This window comes from Oncorhynchus clarkii, chromosome 30 (assembly GCF_045791955.1).
Source record: "Oncorhynchus clarkii lewisi isolate Uvic-CL-2024 chromosome 30, UVic_Ocla_1.0, whole genome shotgun sequence".
Classification (NCBI taxonomy): Eukaryota; Metazoa; Chordata; class Actinopteri; order Salmoniformes; family Salmonidae; genus Oncorhynchus; species Oncorhynchus clarkii.
Window position 1 is genome coordinate 15,288,742 of NC_092176.1, and position 17,485 is coordinate 15,306,226.

Below are 17,485 nucleotides of genomic sequence, written 5' to 3' on the forward strand. Positions count from 1 at the left end.
AGACATGCCGATTTGGCATTGGAGAAATATGATAAGATTAACAAATAGGCCTATCTCTTTGTCCATTCTTAGCCTGTCATTTTTGTAATTTGTGTGGTATTAAAAACATATTCTGCTAATATGTAAAATGATGTAGAACTGCATTAAATGTTTATAAGGCTACTTTTTCTCGGACCTGCAAATACGACAAGAGATTAATGCAATGTTTTTACTATATAGGAGATATTTCCATCCATACTCTTGTCCATGGTGGTCTGCAAAACCACAAAATTCCCACGTTGCCATGTAATATTACAGGACGAAGAACAGTTTCTAAAACTGCATATCTAAGTCTCTGGTCTGTCCAAAAAGTGAAGGTAAACGGGAGACATGTTCTTTGCTATCCACCTTGTCACTTGGTAAAATATATTTTGCTGTAAGGGTGGCCATCCATTTTCATTTCAGAGAGGTCCGATTTTCTCAATGTAAACCTTATTATAAATAAAGTTCACTTCCTTATGAATTCCACAGAAGACAATAACAACAGCGCCAATTTAAACTGAGGTTTTTGGACATAAAGAGGGACTTTATTGAACAAAACAAACATTTATTGTGTAACATGGAGTCCTGGGAGTGCCATGAGATGAAGATCATCAAATATCATAATTTCTGACTTGTGAGCCCTCTCCTTGGCTGGAAAATGTCTTATGGTTTTTTGTGACTAGGCGCTGTCTTAACATAATCGCATGGTGTGCTTTCGCCGTAAAGCCTTTTTGAAATCGGACACTGTGGTTGGATTAACAAGAAGTTTATCTTTAAAATTGTGTATAATACTGTTGTTTGAATTTGGAGCCCTGCAATTTCATTGGCTGTTGTCGAGGTGGGACGCTAATCCCAGAGAGGTTATCTAAAGAAACACCTGGGAATGTGTTTATGGTTGAACTTCCTGTAAGTTTAACATAACAATTATTGCTCAAAGATGCACGCATAGTGTACCACAATAGAGAATGACAGCGCTACAGAGACCAAGTGCATAACGACCCAGCTAGCAATGAGGAATCGGCCCAGAAGCGGCCCTTTTCCAGAGGTCATTAGGCGCAAGATTAGGCGCACGTGTTTCCCGCACGGACCATTTTCAGTGCAACACATCATACACTCTGAGCCGTGTGCAGTCCCCAGTTAGCACTGTGGATCTGGGCTGATTCCGTCTGAGAGTCGGGTCACTCGGCTGAGTGTCAGACTCGGCCGACATCATGTGGCCCGAGTCTGGGTCGCCTTTGGCAGTATGACTTATGGCTAGGATGCAGGGATTTAGCTCGGGCCAATTCTGATGTGAGTTATCTGGCCCAAACGTATTACTTGGGTCTCGGGCCGATTGCGGTGAGAGTTATCTGGCCCAAATGTATTACTTGGGCCTCGGGCCAATTGGGGCTACTCTCTGGCCGGGAGACCTATGAGGTGACGCACAATTGGCCCAGTGTCGTCCGAGTTAGGGAAGGGTTTGGCTGGCCGGGACGTCCTTGTTAAATTTGCATCTGGACGCTTCTGGGGGGATTCTGGTAAGATGCCGGCAAAGTCGGCTGAATTCCGGTAGATGGAAACGGCCCAATGTACTTGGGCCGATTCTGGGCAGTCATTATTTTTGATTCTGGGCTGAGTCCGACACATGATTCCGGGCCGATTCAATCAGTTCCGGCCCCCCAGAAAAGGGCCGCTTCTGGGCCGATTCCTCATTGCTAGCTGGGTCAGCATTCCCATTCACCTTAGCAGAAAACAATCGGATCAGCCAGTTGGTTTGTTTTCATTTACACAGGTTGACAAATCGCTTGACCCCTAGTCACAGCATCTCTTATGGTTTATGGTTTAAAATTGTTCTCAACCTGCGTGATTAAGATCAGGCTAACAGTGATTACGCTAATGGGAATGCATTTTAATTAATGACATCCTCATTTGCATTGTGTGTTAATTATCAAATTCACTTAGTCTCATCTGCACATTCTAATTAGTACCTACAGCTTCATTGAATTTCACTATTTATCTTAGATAAAGATACTCCACTCCCTGTTTTTGCTGAGTTATAGAAGCTTGGCTAAACTGAGTAAAGTAACTTTAATTTTGGAGAAGGCAAAAAACACTAAGATAACAAATAAATCAGGACTAACAGCCTAGCTGCCAAACATTACAAATGCCCTACAATCCTTGGCAAACAATCTGGGTTTACTAATTTAATTACAACTAGGGTGTACTGCAGAAAGTTAATTAAAAAATGTATTCACTCTGTAATACAGCATTGCAGAGACACTATTTATGAAGATATGCACTGGTCTAATGAGCAACCTTTAATATAGACTATGCTAACGTATTGGCTTACCTTAGGGTGAACATTTCCACAGGAGAGAAGGCCGAGGCAGTGATGAAGGCGGAGACAGTGTCCCTCTGCCTCATGGGCATGGTCGGCACCATGACCAGGAAGTTACTATCCAGCCTGTGTTCAGTCAAGGCCAGGGCGGCAGGGCTCTGGTACAGACGCACACTGCCAATCCTCTTCATTGGGGTGGAGGTGGACGAGCCAAACAGACCCTCCTGATCCGAGCGGATGGAATTGCCTTTCCGGGCCTCCTCCGAGTGGCACTCCCCTGCCTCTGTTGATTGTAACATGTAGTAGAGCTCCACTGTGGTCCCTTCGGCCAGCTCTATGGTCCTCTGGCGCCCAGGCACCACGCTGGGAGGGCTGAACCAGCCGGACAGGGGCTCCAGCTCAGCCACACACAGCCCCAGCTCCCCCTTCAGCTGGCATGTGCCACGCACCTCCTGGGTCTCGTGGAAGGCAAACATGCGTACGCAGGGCAGCTTGTCGATGGCGCTGTAGTCATCCCAGTCCCTGCCTGCCACGTAGAACAGCACCTGGACCCTGGGGTTGGACAGGTAGATCCTGTCCTGGATGATGAAAGTCTGCACCTTCCAGTTGAAGGTGAACATGGAGGAGGCCACGAAGGCCCAAGGGTTCTGGATGAGCTCCAGGGTGACAGGCTGCTCCACAGAGAGGGGGCCATAGCTGGCGTTTACTGAGGGCATGCTGCGGGCCTGGTAGATGAAGAAGGGCTCTGTCCGAGACAGCAGGCTGGAGTTCCTCATGAACTCCTGGTTGGCCTCTTTCAGGAAGAAAGCAGACTCTGCGTTGATCACTTGGTAGTTGACAGGCAAGTAGGTGGGGATGGATGAAAACCTCTGCAATCCCTCCAAGACTCGACAGTCTGCTACTGGAAGACAGAAAAGAAGAGCTGAGTCAGGACAAGCTCAGTCAGTGCTCACTTGTTGTACATCCTGTACATTTCCTCTAAAGCTTCCCTCCAGTAAAAGTAGAATGGCTGTACTGACAGCCATTTGGAGCGGAGCTTACTGTACCATAGAGAACTGATAAAACTACACACAGACAGCAGAGAAGACACTGAGTAATGTAGGCTGCGGTCATGCCTAAAATTAGGCCTACATTACAATACATTACATTATGTTGTAGATGTATTTAATGGTGTATGGTTATTGTGATGTTTTGATATTAAAAAAGGGTCAAGACCATTGCACATTACAGTACTATTTATTTTCTCATATATAAAAAGATATACAGTTGAAGTCAGAAGTTAACATACACCTTAGCCAAATACATTTAAACTCAGTTTTTCACAATTCCTGACATTAAATCCTAGTAAAAATTCCCTGTCTTAGGTCAGTTAGGATCACCACTTTATTTTAATAATATGAAATGTCAGAATAATAGTAGAGAGAATGATTTATTTAGGCCTTTTTTTTAAATCACATTCCCAGTGGGTCAGAAGTTTACCGACACTCAATTAGTATTTGGTAGCATTGCCTTTAAATTGTTTAACTTGGGTCAAATGTTTCAGGTAGCCTTCCACAAGATTCCCACAATAAGTTGGGTGAATTTTGGCCCATTCCTCCTGACAGAGCTGGTGTAACTGAGTCAGGTTTGTAGACCTCCTTGCTTTTTCAGTTCTGCCCACAAATGTTCTATAGGACTGAGGTCAGGGCTTTGTGATAGCCACCTTGACTTTGTTGTCCTTAAGACATTTTGCCACAACTTTGGAAGTATGTTTGTGGTCATTGTCCATTTGGGAGACCCATTTGCAACCAAGCTCTAACTTCCTGACTGATGTCTTGCTTTAATATAGCCACATAATTTTCCTCCCTCATGATGCCATCTATTTTATGAAGTGCTCCAGTCCCTCCTGCAGCAAAGCACCCGCACAACATGATGCTGCCATCCCTGTGCTTCACGGTTGGGATGGCGTTCGGCTTTCAAGCCTCCCCCTTTTTCCTCCAAACATAACAATGGTCATTATGGCCAAACAATTATATTTTTGTTTCATCAGACCAGAGGACATTTCTCCAAAAAGTACAATCTTTGTCCCCATGTGCAGTTGCAAAGCGTAGTCTGGCTTTTTATTTGCGGTTTTGGAGCAGTGGCTTCTTCCTTGCTCTGTGGCCTTTCGTTTATGCCGATATAGGACTCGTTTCACTTTTGTACCTATTTCCTCCAGCATCTTCACAAGGTCCATTGCTGTTGTTCTGGGATTGATTTGCACTTTTTGGACCAACGTATGTTAATCTCTAGGAGACAGAACGCGTATCCTTCCTGAGCGGTATGACGGCTGAGTGTTCCCATGGTGTTTATACTTGCGTACTATTGTTTATTCAGATGAAGGTGGTACCTTCAGGCGTTTGGAAATTGCTCCCAAGGATGAACTAGAATTGTGGAGGTCTACAATTTTATTTATGAGGTCTTGGCTGATTTATATGATTTTCCCATGATGTCAAGCAAAGAGGCACTGAGTTTGAAGGTAGGCTTTGGAATGCAGCCAGATGTACACCTCAAATGATGTCAATTAGCCTATCAGAAGCTTCTAAAGCCATGACATAATTTTCTGGCATTTCCCAAGCTGTTTAAAGGCTCAGTCAACTAAGTGTATGTACATTTCTGACCCACTGGAATTGTGATACAGTGAATTATACGTGAAATAATCTGTCTGTAAACAATTGTTGGAAATATTACTTGTGTCATGCACAAAGTAGATGTCCTAACCAACTTGCCAAAACTATAGTTTGCTAACAAGAAAGTGGTTGAAAAACGAGTGGTTGAAAAACAAGTTTTAATGACTCCAATCTAAGTGTATGTAAACAACACCTACTCATTCAAGTGTTTTTATTTATTTTTACAATTTTCTACATTGTTGAATAGTAGTGAAGACATCAAAACTATGAAATAATACATATGGAATCATGTAGTAACCGAAAAAAGTAGACACACTTGATGACAGCTTTGCCCACTCTTCGTATTCTCTGAACCAGTTTAACCTGGAATGCTTTTCCAACAGTCTTGAAGGAGTTCCCACATATGCTCAGCATATGCTTTTCCTTCACTCTGCCTTCCGACTTATCCCAAACCATCCCAATTTTGTTGAGGTTAGGGTTCTTGGAATGCAAGAATTAGAGTGATGGAGTGCTGCATCAGATGACCTGGCCTCAATATTCCCCCACAGAGTGAAGAAAAAGCAGCCAACAAGTGCTCAGCATATGTGGGAACTCCTTCAAGACTGTCGGGAAAGCACTCCCCATGAAACTGGTTGAGAGAATGCCAAGCTGTCATCAAGGCAAAAGGGTGGCTACTTTGAAGAATCTAAATTATAAAAAATATTTTGATTTGTTTCACACTTTTTTGCTTACTACATGATTCAATTTGTGTTATTACATAGTTATGATGTCTTCACTATTATTCTACAATATATACAATTCACAAAGAGCTCAGGTATCCTCATCATATTCCAACTAATATCAAAGATAACTAAAAGTGGCCTACAATCCAGCATTTGTTAAATACTACGTACATTAACATATGAGTGAATGTAATCACTGTATTAACACTTTAACACACACATTTAAATTATGTGAAGATTAATCACAAATACTCCGTTCTGATAAAGTGAGTTCATTTTCATGTGGAGTAATCTAGAGTTGTTTCTGGTGGGCCATTGCTAACAGGTCCCACTCCATGATGGCCTGTGTGATGAGTGAGAAAACAATACATGTACAAATAGGTGTTAATCACCCAAATAGTGGGCTATGACCTTCCTCTCAAGAGCAATCTGCTGTGTGATTGCTTGCTATTCCCTCCCTCCCTCCCTCCCTCCCTCCCTCCCTCCCTCCCTCCTTCCCTCCCTCCCTCCCTCCCTCCCTCCCTCCCTCCCTCCCTCCCTCCCTCCCTCCCTCCCTCCCTCCCTCCCTCCCTCCCTCCCTCCCTCCCTCCCTCCCTCCCTCCCTCCCTCCCTCCCTGCCTGCCTGCCTGCCTGCCTGCCTGCCTGCCTGCCTGCCTGCCTGCCTGCCTGCCTGCCTGCCTGCCTGCCTGCCTGCCTGCCTGCCTGCCTGCCTGCCTGCCTGCCTGCCTGCCTGCCTGCCTGCCTGCACACCACACTCCCATCTTAGACCCAGCCTTGTAAATCAATGTCCCGACAATTTACAAATCAGGCAGGGATTTGTGATTCATGGTGCCCACTTGACCTCGTCCCTGTCTGTCCCATGGAGGCAGCATGGACGCAGCCTGCTGCCTCCACATCTGAAGGGCAACACAAGCATTTCGTTACACCCGCAATAACATTTGCTAAACATGTGTGTGACAAATACAATTTGATTTGATTTGACAACACTCTCACTCTGCCCAGCCCAATCACCCCAGAGATCACTATGTATCACTAACATCTTCACTTAAGCATCACTTAGCTCCTTCAAAGTAAACACCAGCAATCATATGGGGCTTTTACAACAGAGGACAGAAACCATAGAAAAATACTATACCGCAGTGTAGTTTGTCATTTTCTGAACAAACTCAAGAAACAGATAGTACAACGACACTGACAAATTAAAAGCTTGATAGTCCAGCAAGAGCAATACAAGACAGAACAATCAGGAACAAAGTCTCATCCTCTGCAGTCCCATGGTGACAATGTTTTTACTCGCATCTCAGGGGCGGTCTCAATCCAGCATGCCTTCTAAAACAAAGCACTCACTCCAAAAGCCTTAGCATTTTTTTTTTATGTCTCGACTATAATGAGATTTATCGTCTGTGCTTTCCAGATGACATAACATTCTTGAGAAGGAATTACATGTCCATATGTGCCTCACATACAGTATATAGGCCAAAGGAAACCCTACAAAGTACAAGTATACACCTTTAAGAATGGGATCACTATTATCTTCTTAGTCAATCATGAAAGATTGTTTTTAAAGTCAGTCAAATGTATTCCCTTGTTACGAGCTGTCAAATGGCTATTTTCTAACAGTTAGGCCATTTTCTAACCATGAATGATACAGATACGATACACTGCACAGGCAACATTTTCGCATCTATGGAGTCAACAAATCTATTAATGGAAGGTTGGCTGATTCCGTTATAATTTCTGTGAGGCCCATTCTAGCCTTGTGAACATTTGATACGAAAGAAAGAAGAAGCAGGAAGAAATGAATGAACGATGTGTGCAATTACAATTACAAGGAAACTATTCACACCTCTTGACTTTTTCCACATGTTCTTGTGTTACAACCTGAATTTAAATAGATTCAATTTAGATTTGGTGTCATTGGCCTACACACAATACCCCATAATGTCAAAGTGGATTTATGTTTTAACACATTTTTACAAATGAAATAAAAAAACAAATAGCTGAAATGTCTTGAGTCAATAAGTATTTAACCCCTTTGTTATGGCAAGCCTAAATAAGTTCAGGAGTAGATATTTGCATAACAAGTCACATAATAAGTTGCATGAATCACTCTGCCTGCATTAATAGTGTTTAACATGCTTTTGAATGACTACCTCATCTCTGTAACCCACACAGTCTCTGTATGGTCCCTCAGTTGAGCAGGTTACTTCAAACAAAGATTCAACCACAAAGGCCAGGGAGATTTTCGGCTGGGTTTCTGTACAAGTACTTTGTGACATCTGCTGATGTAAAAAGGGCGTTTTAAATACATTTGACTGACTGATTGATTGGCAGGGGAGTTTTATTTTGAATAACAAGAAATGGAATAGAACGAATCACAGGCTAAATCATAGAGAAAACCTGGTTCAGTCTGCTTTCCAACAGACACTGGGAAACAAATGTACCTTTCAGCAGGACAATAACATAACAGACAAGGCCAAGTATACACTGGAGTTGCAAACCAAGACGGCATTGAATGTTCCTGAGTGGCCTAGTTACAGTTTTCACTTGCACTGAGCATACCAAACATTAGGAACACCTTCCTTATGGTGAGTTGCTTCCCACAGTTGTGTCAAGTTGGCTGGAGGTCCTTTTGGTGGTGGACCATTATTGATACATACAGGAAACTGTTGAGCATAAATACCCAGCAGCATTGGAGGTCTTGACACAAACCGGTGTGCTTGGCACCTACTACCATATCCCGTTCATTGGCACTTAAATATTGTGTCTTGCCCATTCACCCTCTAAATGGCAAACATACACAATTCATGTCTAAATTGTCTCAAGGCTTAAAAATGATTCTTTAACCTGTCTCCTCCCCTTCATCTATACTGAATGAAGTGGATTTAACAAGCAACATCAATAAGGGATTATAGTTTTCACCTATGTTTTTTTACGTTTCGGGGCATTTTTTGGGGTCCCACAAAAATCATAAAGCGTCTATGTAAGTCCCTCACTCTGTCACTCAGAAATGTATTCCAGTGTCTTCCTGCCTGCCGGAAATCTTTGCCAGTGTGTGTGCAGGCCACCTGCCCCTCCCCTCTGAAGCATAGGTTACTGTAGCCTTCTTCATTTTGTCTTGTTCGAAGTTTCACTTCAATAAATATGTGGAACCTAGATTACAGGCGTAATTCAGAAATTAGGGAGAAATGTTTAATTAGAGAAGAATGGATTGACTTTTTCAAGGATACTATAGTTATCACTTCTCACGTTGGATTTATTAACTAAAAAAGGTAAGACATATTTTTAATTGTAGTGCTGCTCTGCACACACAAGCTTGTTTCCTCTGGTCCGGTGTTAAACCAACTCAAAAAGACATGAAAAGTTCCTCCATAAAGCCGCTCCTCCATACAGTAGGTATAATTCTGTTGACCTAATTCAGATAATGCATGCCATAACTAGATGCACAGCGTTTCAACGGAAGCTTCCTCCATCTTCTCTCGCTCTCTCCTCAACCTCAAAATTTCAGATGCATCTCACGTCCTACACTGTGACAACACAGTGTGTGTGTGTGTGTGTTTGTCTTTCATTATGATTAAACCATGCTGCTACGGCAAAATACAATTTTCTCTTAACGACTTTCCTATACAGATTAAATTGCTTAACCGCTCCACAGCAAGCTTCTCTATCCACACTGATTGGTGAAGTAATTTAATGTCGAGCTTAATGTAAACAAAAAATATATTTCAGAAGTTTAAAAAGGAACAGAAGGAACGATATAAACCTGTGCTTTTTGGGGTTTTCAACAGGTTCAGAACTTGATTTTGCTGGTCGGAACAGTGGAACATATTGGAAAAAACAATGGTTCTGTTCAGAACTAAACAATGGAAAGTTATTTTGATTCCAACCCCTGGTGCAAATATTGTACATTCCAGGTGTGCAAACCTCTTACAGACTTAACCAGCCAGACACACAAATGTAATCGCTGCCAAAGGTGATTTTAACATTTTCAATACATTTGTAAAAATGTATAAAAACATGTTTTCACTTTGTCATTATGGGGTATTGTGTGCAACACAACAAAATGTAGAATAGGTCAAGGAGTATGAATACTTTCTGAAAGCACGGTAATATAAAATAACAAAAACATACAGATCTCATGTAGGTCAGGGCGTGACTAGGGGGGTATTCTAGTTTATTATTTCTATGTGGGGTTCTAGTTTATTTTTCTATGTTGGTGATTTGTATGATTCCCAATTAGAGGCAGCTGGTAATCGGTGTCTCTAATTGGGGATCATATTTAGGTAACCGTTTTCCACCTGTGTTTTGTGGGATATTGTATTTTGTGTTTTGTGCATGCGCACCACGTAGTCACGTTTCGTTGTTTCTTTATTGTTTTGTTGTGAGGTTCACTTACTTCAATAAAAAAGATGTGGATGTCACGCCCTGACCATAGAGAGACTTTTTTATTCTCTATTTTGGTTAGGTCGGGGTGTGAGGCGAGGGGGGGGGGGGGGGGGGGGGTGTTCCTATCTAGGTTATTTAGTTCTATGTTGGCCTGGTATGGTTCCCAATCAGAGGCAGCTGTTTATCGTTGTCTTTGATTGGGGGTCATATTTAGGCAGCCATTCCCACACTGTGTTTTGTGGGATCCTGTTTTGTGATGTTGCCATTTAGCACTTCATTGACATCACATTTTCGTTGTTTCTTTACCTTGTCTTGTTCTAAGTTTCACTTCAATAAATATGTGGAACCCAGATCACGCGGTGCTTTGGTCCGACTATGTTTCCAACGACGACCGTGACATCATATAATAACAACAAACACTTCAAAATGTTTATCTGTTTGTGACTGAATGTAGAACTATGATTTCTAAACTTAGAGGACATGCGTTTAAAGGGGGAAAAGGGAATGCTGTCTATAAATCATGGCAGCTTATTGAATTCCTTTCAAAGAACCAGCAACCGATGGAACCCATGTGCACATTAAACCTACGAATAAAGAATAGTTATGAACTTCCTTTGTAAGGTAGAGGAATTGACTTAAGTAATCAATGACGTTTGAATTGTGTGTTTACAACAAATACACAAGGCATTGAATTTGTTTTTACATCAGAAAAGAATGCTCAAACCTTTTACACTAATGCTTTATTCATTTGTATTTTTCAAAAAGCAGCTTGAAGCCACAAACCTTTAAGTAGGTATGTGGTAGAGTAACTGCAGCATAATCCAAGGTACAATATGCTTATACCTGCAAACAACTGTGAGATCCATTTCCCAGACTGTGGATATTTGTATGCAAATCTCTAATGCAATCAGTCTCTGGAATTGGCTCTGAATTTACAACCTTAAAATAAACTCCCATCAAGAGAACTTTAAACCCAAATCCACAGTAATAAAGAGTCAGCAGTGTTTGGAATTTAAATAAATAAGATATAAAGCATATAAATATCTTGAGGGTTACTGGAATCTTTATATGCTCCCAGTTGTGTCCTGAGGTGAAGGAAGTGGACTGGGGACCACCAAATTGTAATCTTTAGTCTATTTCAAACCTTTCAGTATCTCATTCGATGTTGTGCTCCTAAAAGGAAATAGTAACATGACATAACATGACATAACATAACATGGTTTGATGTTTTTTGTAGAAATCATTGTGCCCACTTCGCCTGCAGTAAAGATGGAACTGAGTGTTACTAATGTCCAGACAGACATGGGCCAGAAAGGCCAGCATGTCGGTCAGTGTCCCTCCTCCAAGTCACCAACCTGCCTGCTGTACCAGGATCATCTTGATTTTAATCTGAAATACGATACAGCATTATGCTGATTCATAGTTAAATAGGTTAATTTTCTTTATCGTAGACAACACATTCAGGCACTTATCAGTGAATGTGTGGCAGTTTCATGTGTATTTTCCTAACATATTTTCTAGTCAGTGTTATTAGCAAGAAATGGACTAATCATCACATAAAATTATCATAGTACAGTGTTCTAAAGGAGCGACCATAAAAAACAAAAGCATGCAAATCATGGTGAGTCTGCATGTTTCTGTTGGAGCGGGACCACTCCAAACCCTTTTGAGGCATTTCTTCTCTTCCGAGAAGAGCTGACCACTCATTCTACTGTCAGTATGGGGATGGGCGTGGGGAGAACTACACAATGTTTGAGCTGTTATGACAGATAGACTGGCAGGTGGACAGTGTGCAGCAGATCCCAGGAAGAAACCAGATAGTCAGAGCTCCTGACTAACCAAGCAGCACTCCTCATCCACACATGCTCAGCAGTGCTATCACACAGGCTCCAGACCAGTGTGTGTGTACAGCTGAAGCAGGACTGACAGAGCTGGCAGGGAAGAGCAGCAGCCTTCACACATGGATGAGGCTGGGTAAATGACTGGCCACTGGAGAGGACACCAGGACTGGAGACAATGTTTCTGCTGCCCTCTACCTTGTCTATTGATATGGGTGTCCACTGGAGGGCCACTGGAGAGATGGACAGCCCCTGCCTTCCTGCTCCTTGCAAACGTCAACAAGACAGTATGATTCGTATGCCTAATGCAGAGCCAAAAAGTGGGAGACAAAAGTTTAATAGCACAGAACAAAAACTTAGCAAAGAGAAAGAACTCCACAATATATAAACGTAAAGAGAAAAGTCAGGAAAAAAGTAAAAGGATCTGACAGAAACAAACAGAGGGGAGGAGATCTCTGTAATTAATAAGAACAGGGCTACAATGGTTGACTTTGACAGTTTCCCCCCCTCTCTTCTTCTCCTTTCCCTGGGCATGTACCTCTCTCTGACCCCTCTGACTCCCACAGTCACATGTATCTCTCTCTGACCCCTCTGACTCCCACAGGCCCCAGCCCTGACTTTACTTCTAATGGGACATTCCTTAAATATAAAGAATGACAGAAAGCTCTCTCTTCCCTATGCATTACCCACAGCGTATTTATCATCATATCTAATTAAGAAGGGTTATTGAATTTGTGTCCACGCGTCAAGAATAATAAATACAGTTGTTCTTTCAATTAGAATTTGAGGATGATTTACTGTGTTGTTGAGTCACCAAGAAATGTAAGAAAATGGCAAAGGCACTAGTGGATGAATCAATACACAATATATTATGATATTACTTTCTGCTTGTTTACAGTGCCTACAGAAAGTATTCATACCCCTTGACTTATTACACATTTTGTTGTGTTACAGCCTGAATTCGAAATGGATAAAAAATTGATCTTTACCCATCTACACACAATACCCCATAATGACAAAGTGAAAACATGTTTTTAGAAATGTTAGCAAATGTATTGAAAATGAAATACAGAAAGATCTCATTTACATAAGTATTCACACCCCTGAGTCTGCCAAAGGTGCTTGTAGAAGCACCTTTGGCATTGATTTCAGCTATCTATATGGATAAGTCTCTAAGAGCTTTCTACACCTGGATTGCGCAATATTTGCCCATCATTCTTTAAAAAAAATCTTCAATCTCTCTCGAATTGGTTGTTGATCAGTGCTAGACAACCATTTTTAGGTCTTGCCATATATTTTCAAGTACATTTAAGTCAAAACTGTAACTCGGCCACTCAGGAACATTCACTTTCTTCTTGGTAAGCAACTCCAGTGTAGATTTGGCCTTGTGTTTTAGGTTATTGTCCTGCTGAAAGGTGAATTCATCTCCCAGTGTCTGGTGGAAAGCAGACTGAATCAGGTTTTCTTCTAGGATTTTGCCTGTGCTTAGCTCCATTTTGTTTCTTTTTTTATCCTGACAAACTCCCCAGTGCATAACAAAGCATACCCATAACATGATGCAGCCACCACTATACTTGAACATATGGAGAGCGGTACTTAGTAATGTGTTGTATTGGATTTGCCCCAAACATAACACATTGTACTCAGGACGAAAAGTTAATTGCTTTGCCACATTTTTTTTGCAGAATTACATTAGTGCCTTGTTGCAAACAGGTGGCTTTATTCTGCACAGGCTTCCTTTTTGTCACTCTGTCAATTAGGTTAGTATTGTGGAGTAACTACAATGTTGTTGATCCATCCTCAGTTTTTCCCTATCACAGCCATTAAACTCTGTAACTGTTTTAAAGTCACCATTGGCCTCATGGTGAAATCCCTGAGCAGTTTATTCCTCTCTGGCAACTGAGTTAGGAAAGACACCTGTATCTTTGTAGTGACTGGTGTATCGACACATCCAAAGTGTAATTAATAACGTCACCATGCTCAAGGGATATTCAGTGTCTGCTATTTTACATTTTTTACCCGTCTACCAATAGGTGCCTTTCTTTGCGAGGCATTGGTAAACCTCCATGGTTGTTGTGGTGGTTGAATCTGTGAATTGACTCGAGACACTTCAGCTTTTCATTTGTAAAAAAACAATAAAAAATAAACATGATTCCGTTTTGACATTATGCTATTGTGTGTAGGCCAGTGACAAAAAAAGTATATTTAATCCATTTTAAATTCAGTCTGTAACACAACAAAATGTGGAAAAAGTCAAGGGGTCATTTTAAACCGACATTTTCCCTAGGTGCTTTTACCCCTCTCTATCCCTGAGATGAGCTAAATTAAATCTATAATAACTACTAATGAATAAGGGGCAATGCAAAATGCTGTGTGTAGAACAGTTTCCTCTTCGACGATAGTGGGGGACCTGCTGTAGCTGTTTGTTGACTGACATCCAATTGATGGTCACCACAGGCAGCTGGTTGCACCTTCATTGGGGAGGAAGGGCTCATAGTAATGTCTGGAACGGAATTAATGGAATGGTATCAAACACATGGTTTCCATTTTATTCACTCCATTCCAGACATTACTATGAGCCGTCCTCCCCTCAGCAGCCTCCAGTGATTATTGGCCACATTTAAGACAGTTAGAGGTAATAAAGACTAATGGGCCTGTGGCTTCACTAAGGGAAGAGCTACTTTCGAGTTCATGAGAGAAAGCATCATCTTGGGGATTAAAGAGTATCGACCAGGGAAGAGTAAACAACAGCAGCAGCAGTAGCAACACTACTTGGATGTGTTTGGTAAAGCTGTGGGGAGGAGGAGAGAAGAACCACGGCCACCACATTCTGGTCCCCATGTGGGCCTGCCTGCCTGGCTGAGAGAGACTGCAGCACCATTAGGGGCTAAAAAGGAACCTTTAGGTGGTGAGGCCTGTGTGTGCAACACAGTTATCACAGCAGGATATCAGTCAGTGAGTGGCCTGGCCTGGGCTGGGCTGCAGACATTACTGGTCTCCTGGGTGCAGAGAAGAATGGCTCCATTGTGCCAGAGCAGGCAGAGCACACGGCTGTAGGGGAGGACAGGCCAGGCCAGAGAGCTTTTGGCCTGGACAGGGAGGATGAGACAAGCATGGATTTGTGTGCCAATCAGTATTCTCAGGGCCGCTCCGGAGTTTTCTAAAACATAAACTGTCCGCCTAATGAATCTCTTCCCCTCACACTGCCCTTTATTGCAAAGCGATATCGTAAATCAGGACAAACACAGGGCCTCTTGCAGGGCAGAGTGAGTCGGCCTCTTTGTGTGCACTGAGGGACATTTAACAATGAGAGCAGAGCCCTGTCACGACCAAGAGAACAAGTGGACACAAACCCACCAAAGATCTATACGCTGCTGCTCGGCATTGCTTACTGCCCGGGGCAGCATACAACAGGTGTCAAAAAACAAGTACGTAACTAAATAGAAAGGTTCCAGTAAACATAAGAATAAGATACAGAAAATCAAAATTGTGTGAAAAATGGTGGATATACAGTTTTATTCTCCCCAGGTCTCACTACAGGAAACAGCGCATACAGAAATGTCTATTCTCATCACATCTGATTAAGCACGGGACAAAAAAAGGCTGAATACACTTTCATATCACCCCAAAGGATTACTCTCAGAACACAACTTGCTTCTCTGTGATATTCAGTCGAGAAGGCTTACGATGCAAAATATGAAAAAAAGATGATACTTGCTGTAACATAAGGAATTGTACTGACTGGCGTCATTGGGGCGTAACATGAGTTTTAAAAAAAAACAGTTAAGCTCTCTGCCGTTCAAAAGCTAAGGGATGGGGCTGAAGAAATGTAACCAGTCGCAAATTCATTGATAGAGCTATGGATGCCAGGACTGACCATCTATGATATCAAAAGTATAGTTTCAACCAGGACTTGAAGGTATACAGTGTTTGTTTGCATTTACTTTGTTTGCAAACATTGAAGTAAAACAAGCATATATAAGGGGTTCTGATGAGTTGAACTAAGCTCATGAGGCATTTGTAAATTATATTATTTAAGAATCAAAAGGGTACATATAATTAATTTATAAGCCCAAAAATTTATGTAGCAATTGCATATTTCTCCTTTAATTTTATTTTGAAGCAACAGTCATATCTGTCAAGGAGAGTCCTTGTCCGAGTCATATGGAGGGACTCTATATGACTCTGGTTCTTACCAGCTACAAGTGGCCCTGACAAACCCCTTGACTCTCTCTTCATTGGACAGTATAACAGCTACAGTACCAGTCGATCTCTTGTCCTCTTATCACCACAAATCAGGAAATGTACAGAACATTGAAAAACCATTACCACTGATTGCGTACAATGTCAACGATGACAAGTAATCAAAGCTACTTTTAATGATTTAGGAGTAAGAGGATCTGTGGAACAATGACTGCCTCATCCGCCTCGCCTGAGAGACCTGAGGACAATAGCTCCTTCTTCAGTCAGAGGTCAAGCCTCTAGCTTGGCTTTGAACACACACACCCAGGAAGTCTAAAAAAGGACATATTCAATAGGTGGCTGTGTCATCCGCCACACACCTTTTCAAACCCTCTCCGTAGTTATTTCCCTCAACATTCTCAAATCTGTCAAATAGATATGAAAAATGGGAAATATTCAACAGGATATTTCTACAGTGCTGGTCACTACATCTGACTATACCAAATACTGCAGTGTGGCAGTGGCAATAATTTGTTATGCATTGTGGTGAAGGGAAGTGTGCGGGCTTGAGGCCAGTAACTGACTGAGCTACAGGGTTCTTTAATGAATGTGAGAGATGGACGGGAGCTCACATTAGAGGATGGAGGATGTGGAGGCTGGATTCAGCCTCAGAATGTTCTTTGGCATCCCGCCACAGTTCAGACACCTCACTGAGATGAGATCCTCCTAGGCTGACAGGGAAGAGAAGCCTACTTTCTCACAACATCTCAAAACGTCCAACAACAGTCAAACATCTGGTACAGAACTACCAAGCTGAAGATGACCAGACATTCCTTTCATCATTTCTTTCATATGACTTGAGTTTGTTAATAACCCAGTGCTCTGTCTGTACTGTACCTGGCCAAGGAACACATGTATAATACCTCTAAAATAACATTAACCTTTACTGCAGTGGGATAAATCAGGGTCACACAGAGTGTTTCTTGGTAGTCTTAAACAAATGTACTTTGAAACAAAAGTATACACCTCACACACATGGTTATGGGCTTAACAGAAATAAGACACCTGTACCATGTCAGATACAGAGTTGAAATGTATTACATTTTGTGTGTGCATCACAATACTACACTTTATATGAATCACATAAGACTGAAATAGAACAAAACCGTTTGACATAGAAACACCGGAATTTCGGAATACAATAAATAATTATGTTAATTAACTATGAAATTAGGAAAAATATTAATAACATTCTACCCATGAGGCCACTAAAGGGCAATTTGGTAATTTCACTGCAGGAAATGGCTACATCAGGTTCCTCAGTTTGTGCTGAGAGAAGGTTTTCCTCAAATCTCTTTATAACAGCAAGAT

At 41.9% G+C, this 17,485-nt stretch overlaps 1 protein-coding gene across 1 annotated transcript in view; it reads right to left on the reverse strand.

The window, feature by feature from the left end:
- LOC139389260 (transmembrane protein 132C) overlaps positions 1–17,485 on the reverse strand; it is a 215,902-nt gene that overhangs the window by 176,300 nt on the left and 22,117 nt on the right. Inside the window, exon 2 of the mRNA XM_071135811.1 lies at positions 2,351–3,239. Within this exon, the coding sequence (XP_070991912.1) occupies positions 2,351–3,239 (889 nt within the window). The remainder of the gene's footprint in view (positions 1–2,350; positions 3,240–17,485) is intronic.